Consider the following 20,654-nt stretch of genomic DNA (forward strand, 5'->3'; position numbering starts at 1 on the left):
CACTGCCAGCAAGTCAATCCTGGTTCAGTGACCCTAAGGCTGCAAATCCGCATGGGGGCAGAGAGCCTCATCTTATCCCGTGGCTGGCTGGGGAGTTTGAACCAACCTCGAGGTTAGCAGTTCAACGCTTCCCAATAGCAACACGAGGGGCCCTCAAAGGGGCATCGCGTCCGCCGGCTTTTCTTACGCTTTTCTCACCACTTGGGACAGGCACGTGTCTAAATGCCCGGGGACCGGCCACTGGACCACACAGGCAAAACGCCCTGCTCTCAGAGCTTACATGCTAGCACCGGCAAGGCCTGTCTGCACAGGGGCAGGGCCACTAGACGAGACTGTGTCCCCTGGACTGTGTCCACCCATCCCTAGGAGAAACACTCAGCGACGACAGGCTGATGACATGTCTTTAATGACCGCAATGCTCTCCATTCTGATCGCACGCTTATCATGCGACCTTAGGAGTTTGTGGCTCCTTCTGTAAAGTGCTCACAAGAAAACAATGCCTGCTATCAGACAGGCTTCCTTCACCTCTCTCTGTGCCAGCAAATCCCCATGAGTAACACCAGTGTCCAGTGGCGGTTAGCAGTCTCCGGGGCAGTTTGCAAAGCTTGACTCAAAAGTTCAGTGGGAAATCAGTGAGCTAAGCCGGATGTCCAGACTCCAGAGCCCAGGTCAAGCGAAATTCACTGTCAATATAATATGAGGTTTCTTAGGTGACAAACTGGCAGCTTAGTTTTCTAGACATACGATGGAATGGCCATTTTCAGCTCAGCATAAAATCAAAGGATTAGAGGCGATTCTAGGGCCATTCACAGTACCTAGAATGCACCAATAACAGGAAGCTGGACCATTATCTGTCTGGGCAACCCGGTGAGGGGATGGGGCCGGGGAACGACTACCTGGTGATAAAATATCTCCGGTTGGATGAAATCTTCTCTTTTCATGTGCTTTATATTTGTCTTATCTTCATTACTAGGTTTTAAGTATAACTTCATGAGAATTATTTCCTCATTAATACTAGCCATTCATGTGACTTGATCATTTTATTCAGATATGTCAAGGATCAGTGAGTGAATGACTGACCATTGAGCCAATCATATATAAATGACATTCTATGCCTATAATCTGATCTAAAGCATAAAGAAGACATGAACTTACTATTTTCTTGGACTCTGGCCACAAATCCCATTAAAGGTAACTGAGGAGTTACCTGTAGGATGGAGGGAGGAGGAGGAGCAAGAGATACTGCAAAAACAAAAAAAGGTGTGGAGGATAAGGGGCAAGGGCAAGTTACATTAAAAGGAAAAGCGAACACAATAAAACTAGCATTTAAGGAGGAAACCACTGTTCAGAAACACTGCACAAACTATTTTAAGAATCCCCTCTGAAGGGTTAACAGCAACATACAAAACAAAATATATGTGGAGTTTTTAAGAAAAATTTTTTTAATCACACCAGGAGGCATTTATTATACCACAAATCTACTCTAACAAATAATAGCAATGACCTTATATATAAATAACATCTTCTCAAAGAGAGAATTTGATCAGATAAATCATGAATAATTTTTGCTTTTATGAATTTCACCATGAAGGTTTCAAGTGTTGATGCTTAGTAACACAGGAGGAAAAACCATTGTGCTTACACTTTTCATTATTTCATTAACAAGCAAATTAATTGATGCTCCACTCATTAACAAATAATACTGATTTCCTACTAAGTGGCAAACATGAAGTGTCAAAACCATTCTCTCAGAGTCAGGTACTATGCCATTAGAGTTTTCTTAATTCCCAACTCCCGCCACCTAGTCAGCCAGGAGCCTTTCTCCAAGAGAAGAGGCAAAGGGTTGTCCTCATTCAAATCCGTCTCTCGCCTCATTTATCCTCTTCCACATTGACCACCATGCACAGAACCTAGTACTTGAAAACATTTTTGTACAAATGCACAATTTCTCAAGAGGAGCTCTGGAATTACAGTTTCATTAACAATGGATATAAATTATGCCTTACAGAGAATTTTTTTATTACTTAAAAATAAATCATGATTCATAACACTAGAAAATTTAGCACTATTTAATCTCAAGGAGAATACATTAGAATTGGGGAGAGATGAGAAAATGAAAACCTTAGCCCAGTAAAAACTGTAGCAATTTCCTAGAGGAAGAAGGTTTTGGTGGTATTAAAACCAAAACTAAGCTCACTGCGACTGAGTCGATTGTGGCTCACAGCTACCCTACAGGACGGAATAACATGGCCCTGCGGGTTTCTGAGGCTCTAAGTCTGTACAGGAGCAGAAAGCCTCATCTGTCTCCCATGGGGCGGCTGGTGGTTTTGAACTGCTAACTTTCCAGTGAAGAGCTCACCACATAACCCACTATACTACCAAGGCTCCTAGTGATGGTAAGACTACATAGAAATGAACTCAGCAGGTACTTGGAGAAAACAGTAGTTTGCCAGGCAAACAAGATTAAAGGGGAAAGCTGAGAGAAGCGAAAGTGAGGCTAAGGCTTGAGGACATACTCAGCTAATCAGACTGTACGTGTCTCCATACGGCTAGCACAAGCACTCTCTCTAGAGAGAGGTATAAAAAACGGGAGAGGTTGAGCGAGTGGACAAGAAATAAGGAAAGACTTTACATGGCGGCAAAAGAGTGGTCAGTGGTCAGAACAGAGGTCCGAGGGTCCGACCCCAGTCCCAACTACGTGGACACCTGCCCCTCCCCCCAGAAGAATTTATTTCAGCTCTGGGAATCTGCAGCTCTGGGAGAGTACATGTCTGATCAGAACACACGGGAGCAAATGAAGGGGGAGGAAGGGAGAGTGGAGCACATCTTGGCCCACCAACCCTTGAAGACGATATTCCCGCTCAGAGCAGCCAGTCCACAGAGACCATATGGCCGGCCCCACTATGAGACATGACATCCCTCACTGACCCATAGCCCTACAGGGGACAGCACTGGAGACACAGTGTGGGAACTACCCCCAGAGCTGATCCCACCACAGAGGCAAAACACTAAGGGTGTGCAACAGAACAGCAAGGAGAACAGAGCAACGAAGTCCCAAGGGAATAACAAAAATAGACTTTGGGGCCAGGGTTTGGCACCTCAACACACTAGACTGGAAAACACGCCTAAAGGCCAACAAACAGTCCTTGAACTAACTACAAGCTTTTCTTTCTTGTTGTTGCTTGTTTTAGTTTGTTTTTTTGTCATTGACTTGTTGTTTTGTTTTGTTGCTTGGTTTTGCTCTGTTAACAAACCCAGGGAGACAAGGGAACAAGCGACCCAAATCGGTGGTGAGGAGGGTGTGGGAGGCCTGGCAGGGCGTGATCAAGGGTAATGTAACCAAGAGGAGTTGCTGAAACCCTGGTGGGGACTGAGCATGATAGTGGGACAGGAGGAAAGTCAAAGGAAATAGAGGATAGAGCTGGGAGGCAGAGGGCATTTATATAGGTCTAGATAAAGACGTGTACATATGCAAATATATTTATATTATGAGGATGGGGAAATAGATCTATATGCATATATTTATAGGTTTAGTATTAAGGTAGCAGAAGGACATTGGGCCTCCACTCAAGTACTCCCTCAATGCAAGAATACTTTCTTCTATAAAACTGGCATTCTATGATGCTCACCTTTCCGACAAAACTGCTGAAGACAAAGCGGAAGCATAAGCAAACATAGTGAAGAAGAAAGCTGATGGTGCCCGGCTATCGAAAGATACAGCGTCTGGGGTCTTAAAGGCTTGAAGATAAACAAGCGGCCATCTAGCTCAGAAGCAACAAAGCCCACATGGAAGAAGCACACCAGCCTGTGCGATCACGAGGTGCTGAAGGGATCAGGTATAAGGCATCATCAGAACAAAAAATCTTACCATAGTGAATGAATGGGGGAGTGTGCAGTGGAGACCCAAAGCCTATTTGTAGGCCACTGGAGATCCCTTGCAGAGGGGTCTCAGAGAGGAGATGAGCCAGACTGGGTGCGATGTAGCAACAATAAAAATTACAACTTTCCTCTAGTCCCTAAATGCTTCCTCGCCCCCACTATCATGATCCCAATTCTACCTTGCAAATCTGGCTAGACCAGAGGAGGTACACTGTTACAGATAGGAACTGGAAACACAGGGAATCCAGGGTGGGTGATCCCTTCAGGACCAGTGGTGAGAGTGGCGATACTGGGAGGGTGGCGGGAAGGTGGTTGGAAAGGGGAAACCGATTACAAGGATCTACATATATAACCTCCTCCCTGAGGGCAGACAACAGAAATGTGTGTGAAGGAGACGTTGGACAATGCAAGATATGACAAAATAATAATTTATAAATTATCAAGGGTTCAGGAGGGAGAGGAGAGTGAGGAGGGGGAAAAATGAGGAGCTGATGCCAGGGGCTTAAGTGGAGAGCAAATGTTTTGAGAATGATGAGGGCAATGAAAGTACAAATGTGCTTGACACAATTGATGTATGTGTGGATTGTGATGAGAGTTGTATGGGCCCCTAATAAAATGATTTTTAAAAAAGAGAGTGGTTAGTGGAAAGAAACTTGACTTTACAATCATATAGCCTCCAACCCCGATTAACCAATTCCTTGCTGTTCTCTGGGTCTAATCCATAAATACTCTATGAAAAGGAGGTACTACAGCCTGCTTCACAGTGACTTCAGGCATTATTAAAGAAAAAGAAACAAGAACATTTAGTAATGGTAATGGGGGAGGGATTACTGGTTAATTAACAGGTTAATTAATCCATTCAATGTGACCCTATGGGACAGAGCAGAACTGCCCCCACTGAGTTTACAAGACTGTATAATTTTTACAGACACAGACTGATGTATCCATCTTTCCCCATGGAGCGGCTGGTAGATTTGAACCACTGACATTCTGAGTAGCAGCCAAGTGTCTAACTACTGTGTTTCCACATTTCCTTTGGTGCTATGGAGTTAAAAGATTATGTCAATTAGACACTCCTGGCTAACGGTGGAGTCAACTCTGTCAATCAAGTTGCAGCCTGATGAGACCTCCTTTATGTCATAACCCTTTTGAATAAGAGCAAGACAAACACAAACAATCTCTCTCTCTGTCCCACTGAGTCCCTGCCTGCTGAAATTCTGTGAATGCATCAAAGGGCAACCCAATGTAGGCCATCAACCAAAGAGCTGTTGGCACCCGGCTGGATGGGGTCCATGAGACTGTATCCATCAACCTGCGATCTTCCTGCTTCTCGGTTCAGATCACCTGAAAAGGGACTTAAGGGTGGGCATCAAATTTAGGGACTTGAGTAGAAGTGGGCTGGGGTGACTTCTCTGAGATATAAATACTTATTCAAATAAAGCTCTTTCTTATACACACGAGTGTCCCTGGATTTATTTCCTAGACACCCGCCTACCACAGGTGCCACTGAGTCCGCTCTGATTCGTCAACACAACATAAAGATGTGTAATCCATCATTTCTACAGACACAAAAGCGTCACCGACCACATTCACCATGAGAGGGCCACAGGGAAAAGAACGAGCTATAGTGAGTATCAGACACAGTAACATGATCAATGACATACCTAAAACAACATACAATCAATGTGGAAGTCAACTGGCAAAGCTGTTTGAGTTTGTGTGAGAACTACAGAAAGAGACAGAGCTAAGAGTCTTAACTAGCTGAGAAGTGGTTGCTGAGGAAAGATGCATGGAAAACATGATTTTGAAAGAAAAATTAAAGTTAAGGAACAGAGCAAAATAGTTCTACTCTCAGGGCTATGAACAGAGCAGAAATCAGTGACGTTTTTTGAAAGATACTGTTTTGTGTTTTTTCCCTAAACTCTAACTGCTTGGCAATAATTTCTGTACTTGTGTCTCTATGCCACTCAAAGGCGTTGCACAACTGTTATGTTCACAAAGTCTTCTGTTCTCCAATACTTGAGGTAAAGTGAAAAACTTACAGTAGAAAGAGAATATACGAGAGAGAAAGCAAACTCAGAAGCAGCAGCAGACCACAACCAGAAGTAGAGCAAAGTAGAAACTAGATGTGTGCTCACATGAAATAAGACGAAAAACTTTTCCTCTCCTGCTAGCACCTGCCCCAAATTCCCCTGTAACGAAAGAGTGGGAAATCGATCACTTCAACCACCTTTCTCTTCCAAATAAAAGAATTTACCTTTGGGTGATTTGCTTAAAAAAAAAAAGATATGTGCTTCATGTGTCTTGGTGGGTGGGTGTAGGTTAAGATCAGTGTTTTTATTTTCTTTCTGGTTCTGACAGTGCAAATCAGAAATAACAGGGGTTTTAAGAAGTGCACTAGCAGCAGACCAGGTAAAAACCAGCCTTAAAAGAATCACTTTATAAGAACAAAGATAAGATTTATCCCCGCCCCCAAAGCTCTCCTGTTGTTGCGGTGCCATAGTGGCAGCTCAGACTGATGGCAATCCAAGGACAACAGAAAGGACTACTGCCGCTCCGGCACCACCTCCTAGCTGTGGTTACGCTTGAGCGCATTGCTGCAGCCTCGGAGCCTGTCAACCCTCCTGGTCTTTGGCCCATCCCCTCTACTTGACCACGTTTAAAGTCTCCAGGGACTGCTTTTTCTCAACATGTCCAAAGCACATGAGACAAAATCTCCACATCCTTGCTTCTAAGGGCCATTCTGGCTGTACTTCTTTCCAAGACAGGTTTGTGTGTTCTGTTGGCAGTCTCTGGTACTTTCAATATTCATCACCAGCACGAAAATCCAAATGCATCAATTATTCTTCAACTTTCACTGCCTATGGGAATACCATGGCGTAGGTCAGGCACACCTTAGTCCTCAGAGTAACATCAATGCCCATCAGCACCTTTGAAGATGGTTGATGCAGGCTTACCCAATGGGATACATGGTTTGATTGCTTGTTTGCAGTGATTGTGGATCCAAAAAGGATGAAATACTTTACTATTTTGATTTTTCCTCCATTTGAGTGCTTCTGGTGCTTCATGATGATGTAATGTGCATATTACAAGTTGTTAATAAACCTTCCTCCACTATCAAAAAGAGACTGCGTCTGGGGTCTTAAAGGCTTGAAGGCGAACAAGCGGCCATCTAGCTCAGAAGCAACAAAGCCCACATGGAAGAAGCACACCAGCCTGTGCGATCACAAGGTGCCGAAGGGATCAGGTATCAGGCATCATCAGAACAAAAAAATCTTACCATAGTGAATGAAGGGGCAAGTGCAGAGTGGAGACCCAAAGCCCATTTGTCGGCCACTGGAGATCCCCTCACAGAGGGGTCTAGGGAGGAGATGAGTCAGTCAGGGTGGGATGTAGCACCGATGAAGAATACAGCTTTCCTCCAGTTCCTAAATGCTTCCTTCCCCCCAACTACCATGATCTGAATTCTACCTTGCAGGACTGGATAGAGCAGAGGATGTACACTGGTGCAGATAGGAGCTGGAGGCACAGGGAACCCAGGGTGGATGATACCTTCAGGACCAGGGGTGTAAGGGGCGATACTGGGAGGGTAGAGGGTGAGTGGGTTGGAAAGAGGGAACCGATTACAAGGATCTACATGTGACCTCCTCCCTGGGGGACGGACAACAGAAAAGAGGGTGAAGGGAAACGCCGGACAGGGAAAGATATGACAAAATGATTATTTGTAAATTATCAAGGGCTCATGAGGGAGGGTGGAGCGGGGAGGGAGGGGAAAAAAAGAGGACTTGATGCAAGGGGCTTAAGTGGAAAGCAAATGACTTGAGAATGATTGGGGCAGGGAATGTATGGATGTGCTTTATACAATTGATGTATGTATATGTATGGATTGTGATAAGAGTTGTATGAGTCCCTAATAAAATGTTTTAAAATAAATAAACCTTCCTCCAATCCTGATGGCACATTCTTCTTCATATAATCCAGCTTCTATGATTGGTCAGCTTACACTGAGTCAGTACAGTGAGAGACCAGAACCCTGATGCACAATGAAATGTTCTGAAATCTCCACTCTCCTGAAGCCTGTGAGTACCTGGTCTTTGCATAATCAATAAACGCAAGAAAACACCGTGCCAGTATTCTCTGCTTTCACTAAGATCTGACATCAACAGTGATCTCTGTTCCATGGCCTCTTCTGAATCCACCCTGAAACTCTTGCCAACTCGTCAATGCAGTGCTGCAACTGTTGTTAGATAATCTTTAACAAAAGTGTACTTGCATGTGATATCGAACGATGTGGTTCTTTAATTTGTGCATTCTGCTGGGTCCCTTGTCTCTGGAATGGGTACAAACATGGATCTCTTACCAGTCAGTTGGCCAAGGAGCTGTCTTCCAAATTTCTTGGCAAAGAGAGTGAGGGCATCCAGTGCTTCACTAGCTTGTTGAAACACTTCAACTGTAGTCCCCCAATTCCGGGAGCCTTGTGTTTGGGCAACGCTTTCAGTGTAGCATGGACTTCTTCCTTCAGCACCACTGCTTCTTCTCAGAAGCTACCTCCTGAGAAGGCTGGATGTCAGCCAGTTCTGTTCAGTGGCGTTAACCATATGCTTTCCGACTTCTCTCGATGCTTCCTGCATTGGTGAATAGTTTGCCATACAATCTTTCAATATTGCAATTTGAGGCTTGAAGTTTTTTCTTTTGAGTCCTTTCAGTTCTAGATATGCTGAGCATGGTTTTTGGTTTTCTAACTCTAGGTCTTTACACGTTTTATTATCATATTTTACTTTGTCTTCTCGAATTGCCCTTTGAAATTTCCTGTTCATCTCCTCGCCTTAATCATGTCACCCATTTGCCTTAGCTACAGTATGGTTAAGAGAATTGTTCAGTCTCTTCTGACATTCATGCCGATCCTGTCTTCCCTGTCCTTTGAATGGACTTTGCTCTCCTAATGTACGATGCCCTGAATGGACTCTCACAGCTCATCAGGTCATTGATGTTCAACGTGTCAAATTTGTTCTTAAGATCTTCTCGAAATTCAGGTCAAATGGATTCAAGGTTGAAGTTGAGCTCTTCTGGACTTGTCCTAATTTGCTTCTGCTTCAACCTGAACTTACAATAAAGGAATTGATGGTGTGTTTCAGAGTCAGGACCTGGACTCGTGTTAGCTAATAGTGAGCTTCTCCTTCATCTCTCCCACAGATGCAGTCAATCTGATTTCTGAGTATCCCATCTCGAGAGGTGTTTGTGTTGTTGAAAAAGATATTTGCAATGAAGAAGTCACTGGCCATGCAAAATCTTAGCAGGCGGTCCCCAGCCCATCTATAAGCAAGATATTTCCCAACTCTGCTCATTCCTTGTTTCTTACTTTTGCATTCCAATTGCCTAGAGCAGTGGTTCTCAACCTTCCTAATGCCGCGACCCTTTCATACAGTTCCTCATCGTGTGGTGAGTCCGCCAACTTCAAAACTATTTTCGTTGTTAGTTCAGAGCTGTAATTTTGCTACTGTTATGAATTGGGAAACTCCCATGAAAGGGTCATTCAACTCCCAAAAGAGTCACGGCCCACAGGCTGATTATCCAAACCCCTCCAGAATCCCTATTTAAAGTCAAAACGTATCGCTTGATTAATCCTTTGTGTTTCAACAAACAGCTCTCTGCACTGCTGGGAAAAGAAATCATTGGTATTACTATTTTATTGGCTGAATTTAATTAAGAAACAATGAAAACCCAAATAGGTTTCAGGTATGTCCTGGTCAAAATGCTGCCTTCAGCAGCTTGCTTCCGTTAGAGTTATTACCGTGCTCCTGGACTTGACACTATACACTCGGTGTTTCACATTTTCATCCCTATGTTGGGTGAGTAAAACAACAGCCAGATTCTGCCCTTGCAATAGCAGGTCAAACAGTATGTGAACACGTATGCCTCACCAATCAACTATCTCAATAGGATGCTTCATCTTCACGATCATTGTAAAAGAGGTTCATCACAGCCAGCATTTGTTATTGCCAGATGTATGTCGTTAAGACTCAAAATAGTCAGACTGAACAATTTTACCGGCATTGCAGACGCATGGAAACACAAAGGATTAATCAAGAGTCACACTGGCTGTGAAGTTAGGGTTCTACATCAGCTTGCCCAGCCCACGATTCTCAGTGGTTTAACAATTAATGTTATGAACTGGCAGTTACATAATGATGTGGTTCCATAGACTGTTGATTTTCATAGAAGATAGAACCTGCCCGTGTTGGTAAGAGAGGAGCTCCTGGCCTTAAATGCCCAGAACCCTGTTAAATTTTCATTAATATGAACCCACTGTCAGCACGCTTCTTCTGAAGCATTCATCCATGGCAAAGATCCAAGAGGAAAAAAAATTTTTTCATAAAGCACACACCTGAGACCTTTTGTTAAAATTGGGGAAATAGTTAGTTGAGAAAAACCTAAGAATTCTATTATTTTAAATGTGAAAATAAATAAGGACCCGTGGAAATAATATGTAGGGGCTTCAAAAAGTTCATGGAAAAGTGGACTTGTTCCACCAGATTCTGAAGCCCTTTCACATGAGAGACTTTGACAATAGTCTAAAGCAAATTAAATAAAAGTTCACCTACAAGTCTTTGAATGCTGACTTGTAAAGCATTAATTCCTAAAGCAAGCTTTTCAAAACAAAAGACTTAATATATACGCATATATATAAGTATTTTTAACGTTTACTAAAAGCACTCTGATTAACCAACTAACAAAATTGTAGTCACCTCTTTGAACACTTTTTTTTAAACCTTCATGAACACTTAATAAGTGTTTGGGGGAAAATATTAAGGGTTACACCAGGAGGAAAAAGAAAACAAAAAACAGTAACCAATACATGACACCAAGGATCCAACAATCCTGATCTGTAAGTGTGAAAAATACTTCTATTAAAATAATTCCATAGGGAAGGCTATTTTTCCTTTAGCACATACTTTCTGGTATATTAAAATCAAATTAACAAAGGAGTACTGAAATATCTATGTGTTTAAAAATCCTTCAAATAAATTCCACCTGAGGAATTTTCGTGTTTATTTGGATGTGTCACAGTATAAAATACTGCACATGCTTCCCAGAGTGGTCCAGAATTTTGACAGGGAAGCGGGTCGCAGTGCTCCATCGTGGAACCAGACTGTCTTGGATGGACAGCCTCCCGTCAAAACTCCATGTGAGGATCAGGAAAGCGGTAGGACCACTAAGGACTGCCTACATTTCTAAGAACACCAGGAGACAGCCTAGGCTCGGCAGAACTATGAAACAGGCAAAAACGAACCAGCTGAAATTTAAGAATAATAAATGCCTTTAGGTACAAAACAGCACAAGCACGTAGGTGAGATCAGGAAGCAGCACTTAAAAGCAGAATTATAAAGAGGAAGCTTTGTCAAAGAAGTTAAAGTGTGGTATATCTAAAAACATGAAGAATGATCAACGACAGCAGCAAAAGGAGGACATTCCCATGAAGACCGTGAGTACTCACCTTGTCTAGATTGAGTAAGACGAAAAAGGATGAAGTATGGCATGCATTGACAAGCTGAGAGGCAGAACAGTGAAGAAAGCCTCAGACTAAGGGACTCACTTGATGAGGAACAGTTAGGTGAGCACACTTCCCCGAACAGAGCGATGCAAAACTGCCAGGTTCTCATTGAAGTTACACACAATGGGGACATCTCACCCCCAGAAAAAGATGACTCAGGTGGGTAACAGAAAAGCTTTTAAAGTCTGAAGCCTATTATAACAGTAAAATAAATAAAACCCCAAGTCTAACTTCAAATCCAACTTAACCCTCATCATGAGCAAATTCCTCACCTGTGAAATACAGACGAAAATACTCCTCACAGTGATTTAGTGCATTCAGGGAGATAGTAAATAGAAAGCATTCTTTAAACTAGTAAGTGTTTTTAGGTAGGAGGAGGACCAGCTTTCTTCTACAAAATGCCAAAAGATAAAACTAAGATTTCATCAATGGGTAGTAACCAGAGTGGACAAATTCAGCTGCACACAGTTCAAGAGGTACTGATCATCAAAGGCACACAAACGAGCACACCTCGGGGCAAAAATCCAGACAACCGCGGACAGCCGGTTGTCTCTGCCCACCACACTCAGACAGTCAGAGATCTGCAATTTCCCTCAAGGACAGAGCACAGTGGGTACATACAGCGCAACACGTATGTCTGCCACGGTGCAACGGAACAGATGGTGAGTGAGATCTGGCAAGGGTTCCATCTACACAAGACCAGCATCACAGATCTGGTCTGAGAATCAGGACAGTAAGTTGCCTGGCGTACAGCATCTTCAAATACGGCATTTCCTTTTTCCCACTTCTAAAGTCTATTCATGCACTCAACTTCGTTACTTACTATTCATAGAGCACGGATGTCTAATTAAAAAAGAAGGAAGTACCGTTCCCCAGTTATTAAGTTAACAAGCAAATATCCGGCGACACATCAAAAGGATTCTGTTCAGAAAACGTAAGGTATACAACCCTACTTGGAAGTCACGTGTTGATATTTAAAATAAAGACTTGGAAAGTATTAGCAACGTTGCACTCAGGCAATATTCCATTCATTCAACACACAGTACTGGCCAACTGTCATGTTGCAGGCATTTACAATTCAAGTTACCTGACTGGATACACTTTAGTAGAATGTAAAAGAAAATCTAACCTGGATTCTGGCTATAAAAGGGTCCTCCGTTCATCTGATTCTGAAGGCTTGTTTGTGACGTTATGGAAGGTGGGCGTCTATAGGGCAGTGAGCCCCCGATTGTTGGGGGAGTGTGGCGAGATGCAGGTCTATTCATGCTGTAGAACTGAACAGGATGACCTGAAAGAGGGACAGAATGTTATAAATCTGTCAACCAAAGATAATTATTACAGACAAAATACTTCAGGTGCAATGCCTGAATCTTAATAAGATTACTGAAAATAGCAATGCTTAGCTAATTGACCTACTATCTGATAAACACAAGCTGCTTTGTAATACAAAAAGGCATGGTGCAAAAGCTGGAAAATATACACATAACCTTTTGATTAAGTTTGGCAAAGCTACACCTAAATTAATGAGTTTTTTAAACTAATCATTTGGTAAGGTATCAAAATCATCACAGTACTTGAAATGTATGCCCTTGACTTAAAAAACAAAAGCCTATAACATACTAGAAACTAAATTCAAGACAATTGAATAAATTTAATAATTTGGGAGAACAGGTGGTTTAAAATGTTTGACACACTTTGTCTTATTCAAAAATAAGGCACACTCTTATCCCAAAATAATAATAAAACTAAGTACCAAAGCACTTCTTTAAAGAAAATTCGGTTAAGCAACAAATATCAGGTGACATAATTCTTTATCAAAAACATCTTTATTCAGCTCTACGGCTCCCAGGTGATCGGAGCATGCTGGAGGGTGCTGCTGCTTTAGCTAGTTCTCTGCCTTAACCTGTGAGCTACACTACCTGTGGGCTTGGTGAGGCCAACCTATGGATCCTGTTGCTAGAGCTAGAGGCTCCTTCAAGCGAGACCTGCTTCTTCGCCATGCTGGTGGCTCCTGAGCTACTGACTGTTGCATACACACTCTGCTGCTTGCTGCCTGTGGGCAGACTCTGCTTCCCTTGCCTGAGGGAGGACTCCACTGTCTGCGTCCTTGACCTTGGACCTGGCAGTTCATGTGAGTTGAAGGACTTCAAGTACAGTAACTGTTTCATGAAAGTGAGTTGAACTGAACCCTGTGTACTGCTGCGTGGACTAATGGACTGTTACATTCCTTCTTGCTGTGTAAACCTATCCTCTTATATACATTAAAAAAAACAAACATCTTTATTCAAACAAAAATATCCACCTTTATAGCGACATTCACTTGTTTTAAAAACAGAGCTTTAATAGAGCTGGGAGTCACTAGATACTGTTTCAGACCTCTCGCTGTGAAGGGTACCCAAAATGGCACGGGACACTATGTTAATGCGCTCTGCACTTTACTGAGATGTGTGTTCACCTAGGCTTGGTTCTGCCACAGTCGATGAACATCAGTGAAAGTTTTGCCTTGTTTGTGTAAATAGTGCCCACACACGTAAGAGCTTAATCTGTACAAGTCAATAATTCATGGATTATAGTTTATAGCCAGTCTGTACTTGCATAATCTCCTTTTCTCAACTGCTTTTTAAATTCTATACCACTGGCGAAATTAATGACACTCTCACAGTAGAATTACTGTATACCCCAAGGAGATGATTGATAATGTTCTCTAACATAAAATGATAGCAAACTTGCCAAGGTGATCCAGAGACATATACAAGCCGGAGGCAATGAAAGGATTTCGGACTTACATTTGATTCTAGCCCCAGTCTAGGATTTTTTTAAGTTTCCCCACCCAATTAATTCTTGTAACAAGTCCAATTGATGCTTGTTCTCATGAAGAGATTACTGAAGATATGGGTGCTACTGCAAAAGGGTGGTGAGGAAACTAGATGGTGCCTGGCTACCAGAAAGAATGCTATCTGGAGTCCTTAAGGTTTGTCTTCAAACAAGCAGTCATCTAAGTGCGGTGCCAACTGAGTTCACACGGAAGAAGAACAGACGCCTGCGTGACCCAAGAACTGTGAGTAATTCAAATCTAAAAGAGGGACTGGTGTCAGAGCGTAAATTTTCAGATTGCAGAAGGCTATGGACAACAACAGAAGCCCAAAATCCATTTGCAGAGTCCACACATAGATTAAGCCTCTAGGAATAACCCTCCTACCATAGTGGAAGGCCTTGTTATCAGACAGACAGCACGATAGAAACTGTAATGGTAGATGTAGTTAGGTGAAAGAAAATGTACTATCCTATTTGATCTCCCTTATAACATATTACTTGTTTTAAAAAGGAGCAACAGTGAAGGGGAACTAACAGGGATTACATCTGGTGAATCCGCTGACTACAGACTAGGGATGTGAATAGCCGGCTCTCATCAGACTGCACTGCAAACGGACTGCAGCATAGTGAGACTGAAGATTAACACCTCATCTTCCAATTAGACTCTTTTGACCTATTTGAAAGTTCTTTTAGTTTTTAATGTTTCCTGCTTTTTTTCAGTTGAGACTTTTGTATTATTTTTGTTAGCTTCTGTTTGTTTGTTTGTTTGAGTACATGAAATCCAGGACTGGTGAAACCAGAGACAGTACCTTGATTAATGGTTCCTTGGCGGTGTATGGCAGGGGAGGTTGAAGCAAAATGGGGAGCTAATAGCAAAAAGTACAAGATGAAAATGTTCTCAAAGTGATTATTGTGGTGATTGTTCAGCTCTTCTAGATATGATTAATTTACTGAATTTATATATGTGGATTATGTGTCGATAGAACATAAATATAGTTTTAGAAGTTTACAGTTACTAGATAAAAGCTAAGATCCAAAAGTAAATTAAAATGTTATTTTAATATCACTTATACAAATGTATTATCTATTTTAATAATTTTCCAGAAAGTTCTTCAGTAGTTATTGTCAACTGGAGAGACACATTTTTAATCCATTCAGTTTCTTAAATTCAATCTGATCTCTACATTTTCTTGACCTCAATTCTACTTACAATCATTCAGGTAAAAGCTTTTTTGGGGGGGGACAGAAAGACAGAGACAGAGGGCACATGCATGCACGATCCACAGCTCTGGAGCTCCCAAGGAGAGGTACTCCCGCAGGCAGGAAAGGGGAAGGGGGAGCAGAGGAGGAGCAAAGGAAAGAGGAAGGTAGAATGGAGGAACGAGAGGAAGGGATCAGAAAGGAAGAAAAGAGACAAAAACATGGTTTAGGCGTTTTTATCGTATCCATGGTTTTAAGTGAGACTTATTTGACTAAAATTAATCTTTAGAAATTCAATAGATGTTATCAAACTTTGATTCAGAGATTCATGTAAAGTATTTTGTGTTTTAGAAAAGCACAAGCTCTGCTATGTTATTTAATCTTCTCAGACATAATAGTTTCAAAACCTCAAAAACCTTCCTGTTCAATAAAAACCTGAAGTATTAGTTTACACATAACTGAATATCAAAACTTCTTATAAACATAACAAACTGATCAATCAAAAGACATATTTAGACTTTTGATCCACCAAGTTAGAAATATATTGGTATTTTACTAATTAATATTTAGTTTGTTAACTAGTATGTTAATTAATGTTAACAATAAACTTTAGATTACTGGATTTCAAAACATCTGATGACTAACACATTATAAATTTTAAAAACACGAGACCTTCAAAAATATCAGTCTTTTAATTCCATCTTTTCCATGAACTTCAAGCCCGTTCATAAGGTCATATTGATTCAAAGCCGTTATATCGGAGAGACTTTATCTACACTATTAATAAGACATTTACTTGCTTTGGGTTTTTTAAAAAAAAGTAATTTAAGTGTCACAACCCTAATGACAAAACATAAAACTGAAAATTTCTGGAAGAAACACAAGACAAAATCGGTGGCTGTAAGGTAGCGTGTCTTTAGGTACAATGTCTATAAAAGCAAAAGTAATGCAAACTTAACAAAAATGAAGACCTGCCACACTCTGAAAACACTCTAAAGGTTTTTTTAAAGTAACTCTATTAAGGAAGGGAAGAGGCAAACCTTTGAGCAGGTGACTGACCAAAGACAGATAGATGGCACATCGGTACATGAGAAGATGCTCACATGGGTGGTTATTCTGGACGGACCATCTAAAGCTATCTAAGCAACAACTGGACAACTGCCTCAGGTGACATCACACACAACACTCGTCGTGGTACGAAACGTTACCGCCACTTAAGAAAAGTTCGTCAGTTTATACACGTATCACCAGCAAACTTCGTTCCTAGATATTTATTTAAGTGAAATTAAAACTTATATTCACACAGAAACCTAACTCTGGAAATTACCTAAACCTGGAAATCATCCAAATGTTCCCTGAGAGAAGATAGGAGCAAACCACTGTGGTTCACGAGTACAGCAACATGCTGCTCAGGAAAACAGAGCAAAGACCAACACCTGAAGCCATGTAACGAAATCTCAAATGCCTTACGATAAGAAGGCCACACGATTGTTTTGTCATATCTTGCCCTATCCGGACAAGATATGACAAAACAACGATGTATAAATTACCAAAGGCATATGAGGGAGGGGGGAATGGGGAGGGAGGAGAGGAAAAAAAAGAGGACCTGATGCAAGGGGCTTAAGTGGAGAGCAAATGCCTTGAGAATGATTGGGGCAGGGAATGTATGGATGTGCTTTATACAATTGATGTATGTATATGTATGGATTGTGGTAAGAGTTGTATGAGTCCCTAATAAAATGTAAAAGAAGAAAAGAGAAAAAAATGATTAGGGCAAAGACTGTACAGATGTGCTTTATACAATTGATGTATGTATATATATGAACTGTGAAAAGAATTGTATGAGCCCCAATAAATTGTTAAAATTTAATAAATAAATAAATAAATAAAGAGAAGGCCACACGAAAAAAGCTACTTTATTCTCTGTTTCCATTTACACCATATTCTTATAAAAGCCAGGTGCGGACTGAGCATGATGGGGGGACCGGAGGAAAGTTGAAGGAAATAAGAGGCAAGAGCTGGGAGGCAAGGAGCATTTATACAGGTCAAGATAAAGACATGTACATATGCAAATATATTTATATATGAAGATGGGGAAATAGATCTATGTGCCTACATTTAAAGGTTTAGTGTTAAGGTAGCAGAAGGACTTTGGGCCTCCACTCAAGAACTCCCTCAATGCAAGAATACTTTCTTCTATTAAATTGGCATTCTATGATGCTCACCGCTCACCTTCCCAACACAATCGCTGAAGACAAAGCGGGTGAATAAATAAATGTGGTGAAGAAAGCTGATGGTGCCGGGCTATCAAAAGATATAGCGTCTGGGGTCTTACAGGCTTGAAGATAAACAAGCGGCCATCTAGCTCAGAAGCAACAAAGCCCACATGGAAGAAGCACACCAGCCTGTGCGATCACGAGATGCTGAAGGGATCAGGTATCAGGCATCATCAGAACAAAAAAATCTTACCATCGTGAATTAAGAGGGGAGTGTGGAGTGGAGACCCAAAGCCTATTTGTAGGCCACTATAGATCCCTTGCAGAGGTGTCTCGGAGAGGAGACGAGCCAGACTGGGTGCGATGTAGCAACAATGAAAAATACAACTTTCCTCTAGTTGCTAAATGCTTCCTTCCCTACACACACACACTATCATGATCCGAATCCTACCTTGCAAGTCTGGCTAGACCAGAGGATGTGCACTGGTACAGAGAGGAACTAGAAACACAGGGAACCCAGGACAGATGAACCCGTCAGGACCAGTGGTGTGAGTGGTGATATGGGAGGGTAGAGGGGGTGGGTTGGAAAGCGGGAACCAATTCCAAGGATCTACATGTGACCTCCCTGGGGTATGGACAACAGAAAAGTGGGTGAAGGGAGACGTTGGATAGGCAAAGATATGACAAAATAATAATTTATAAATTATCAAAGATTCATGAGGGAGGGGGTAGTGGAGAGGGAGGGGGAAAATGAGGAGCTGATGCCAGGGGCTTAAGTGGAGAGCAAATGTTTTGCGAATGACAAGGGCAATGAATGTACAAATGTGCTTTACCCAACTGATGTATGTATGGACTGTGATAATTAAGAGTTGTATGAGCCCTAATAAAATAATTTTAAAAAACTATCTAAGGGACTGAGGGTGGAAAGGAAGGGTTGACTGAAAAAGGAACATGGAGAAATATTTTGGGTTGACAGAATTGTCCTAAACTCTGATTGTCAAAACTCACAGAACTGCATGCTCAAAACAGAGTCACAGCTTCATTAGAAGGGCCAGGACATCGGCTGAATTATGGGTTTCGTTCTCCTATTCTAGTTTGCTGCGTAGTGCCTGGGTTTTGGTCTCTATTCACCTGGAAGAGAGCAAGCAGAGTCCGGAACAGGACTAACAGGAGATGGGATGCATGGCTACCTGCGCTCAGGAACAATGTCTGCATTGTCGCGAGACCAGAAGAGCTAAATCGTGCTGCACTATCTTTTTTTTTTCCTTTTCAAAATGTCTTTTTTTTTTTTTTACATTTTATTAGGGGCTCATACAACTCTTATCACCATCCATACATATACATACGTCAACTGTATAAAGCATCTGTACATTCTTTGCCCTAATCATTTTCTTTCTTTTTTTGCTCTTTTCTTTTTTTACATTTTATTAGGGGCTCATACAACTCTTATCACCATCCATACATATACATACATCAATTGTATAAAGCACATCCATACATTCCCTGCCCCAATCATTCTCAAAGCATTTGCTCTCCACTTAAGCCCTTTGCATCAGGTCCTCTTTTCTTTGACCCCTCCCTCCATATCTTTACTGAACATTGTGATCAAAGAACCTATAACAGAATGCTAATAAAAAGGGAAGCGTATGCAGAACAGAATTTAAAATTCCCCATAAACTGCAGACTTTCTAGATTCATGGAGGCTGAAAGAATGCTTGAAATAATCTTTGCCCAAGTATGAGCTTCTGACAATCTACTGCCATCAAATCGACTCTGACTCAGAGCAGAAGAGAACTACTCCCAACGATTGCCAACGCTGTACATTTGACAGGAGCAGAAAGCCCCATCCTGGTGGGTTCTAACTAACCAGCCTCACGCTCAACAACCCAATGCATGACAGTTTAGCTCAGGGGACCTTGAACTTTTTAAACAGGGGGCCAATTCACTGTCCCTCAGACCCGTTGGAGGGCCGGACTATAGTTAAAAAAAAAACTATGAATAAATTCCTATGCACACAGCACATATCTTATTTTGAAGTAAAAAAAAAAAAAGAGGGCAAAAACACCCTGCAGGCTGGATAAATATCCTTGGCGGGTCGCATGTGGCCTGTGGGCCATAGTTTGAGGACACCTGGTTTAGCTTAATTGGTAAAAAGGCCTTGAACATCATGTTCCTTTAAGATCTATCATGGGCTACAATTAACAGTCACTCCGAAGATAAACTAGGAACTGCAGAGGACAGCGGGGTTACTCTAAAGAGGGAGGCCCACTCAGAAAAGAAGGATGAACTAGGAGAACAGAATCCGTGTCCGTAAGTTGTACGCACAGTAGCTATTGACTTGGTGTATGTTTTGCTCTCTGTATTCTTAACAAAAACAAGATGTTATCCATTCATATAACAAAGGTTTATGCAATGCAGACTATGAACCAAGTATCTGTTATTAAGCTATTTAATAACTAAAATGCTGATTTGTCCTCTCTAGGCCTACAGTCACCTTCAAGACACATTCTTTCTTAAATTGATGTGGAGGAAGAACAAGATTTCTATGTTTAACTAGTTAATCTGGCCTAAAGAGTTATATGTAGATTAAAGAATAGCCCAGGTTCACATTATGCACTGACATTAAATGAAGTTAAGACAATTACAATGGGAATCTGAGTACTAATAGGAAGAACACAGATAGGCAGATGCGGTGGGCGAGGGAGGATGTTGTTGCTAAGTGCAATCAAGTTGGCTCCAACTCCTAACGAGCCGTGCACAGCAGAACAAAACACAGCCCAGCCCTGCGTCACCCTCACAGCTGTTCCTCGGCCTGCGCCCGTCGATGCGGCCCCTGTGTCTGCCAGCCCTCTCGCTGACAGCCTTCTCCTCCTTCTCCGTCTCTCCATTGACCGCGCAAGATGTCGTTCTCCAGGGACTGATCTCCCCTGACAATGTGTCCAAACAGAAGATGAAGTCTTGCCAACCTCGCCTCTTTGGAGCACTCTGACTGT

At 41.9% G+C, this 20,654-nt stretch overlaps 1 protein-coding gene across 6 annotated transcripts in view; it reads right to left on the reverse strand.

Annotated features, from left to right (window-relative positions):
- The window catches only part of ABI2 (abl interactor 2), a 110,673-nt gene that overhangs the window by 13,033 nt on the left and 76,986 nt on the right, over positions 1 to 20,654 (reverse strand). For 3 of the 6 annotated variants that reach the window (XM_075530257.1, XM_075530256.1, XM_075530253.1), the window contains 2 exons: positions 12,561 to 12,719; positions 1,156 to 1,242 (listed from right to left, as the gene is read on the reverse strand). In XM_075530257.1, the coding sequence (XP_075386372.1) occupies positions 1,156 to 1,242; positions 12,561 to 12,719 (246 nt within the window). The remainder of the gene's footprint in view (positions 1 to 1,155; positions 1,243 to 12,560; positions 12,720 to 20,654) is intronic. The other 3 variants (XM_075530258.1, XM_075530255.1, XM_075530254.1) reach the window with 1 other exon arrangement.

The sequence above is a fragment of the Tenrec ecaudatus genome, chromosome 13 (assembly GCF_050624435.1).
Source record: "Tenrec ecaudatus isolate mTenEca1 chromosome 13, mTenEca1.hap1, whole genome shotgun sequence".
NCBI classification, from domain to species: Eukaryota; Metazoa; Chordata; class Mammalia; order Afrosoricida; family Tenrecidae; genus Tenrec; species Tenrec ecaudatus.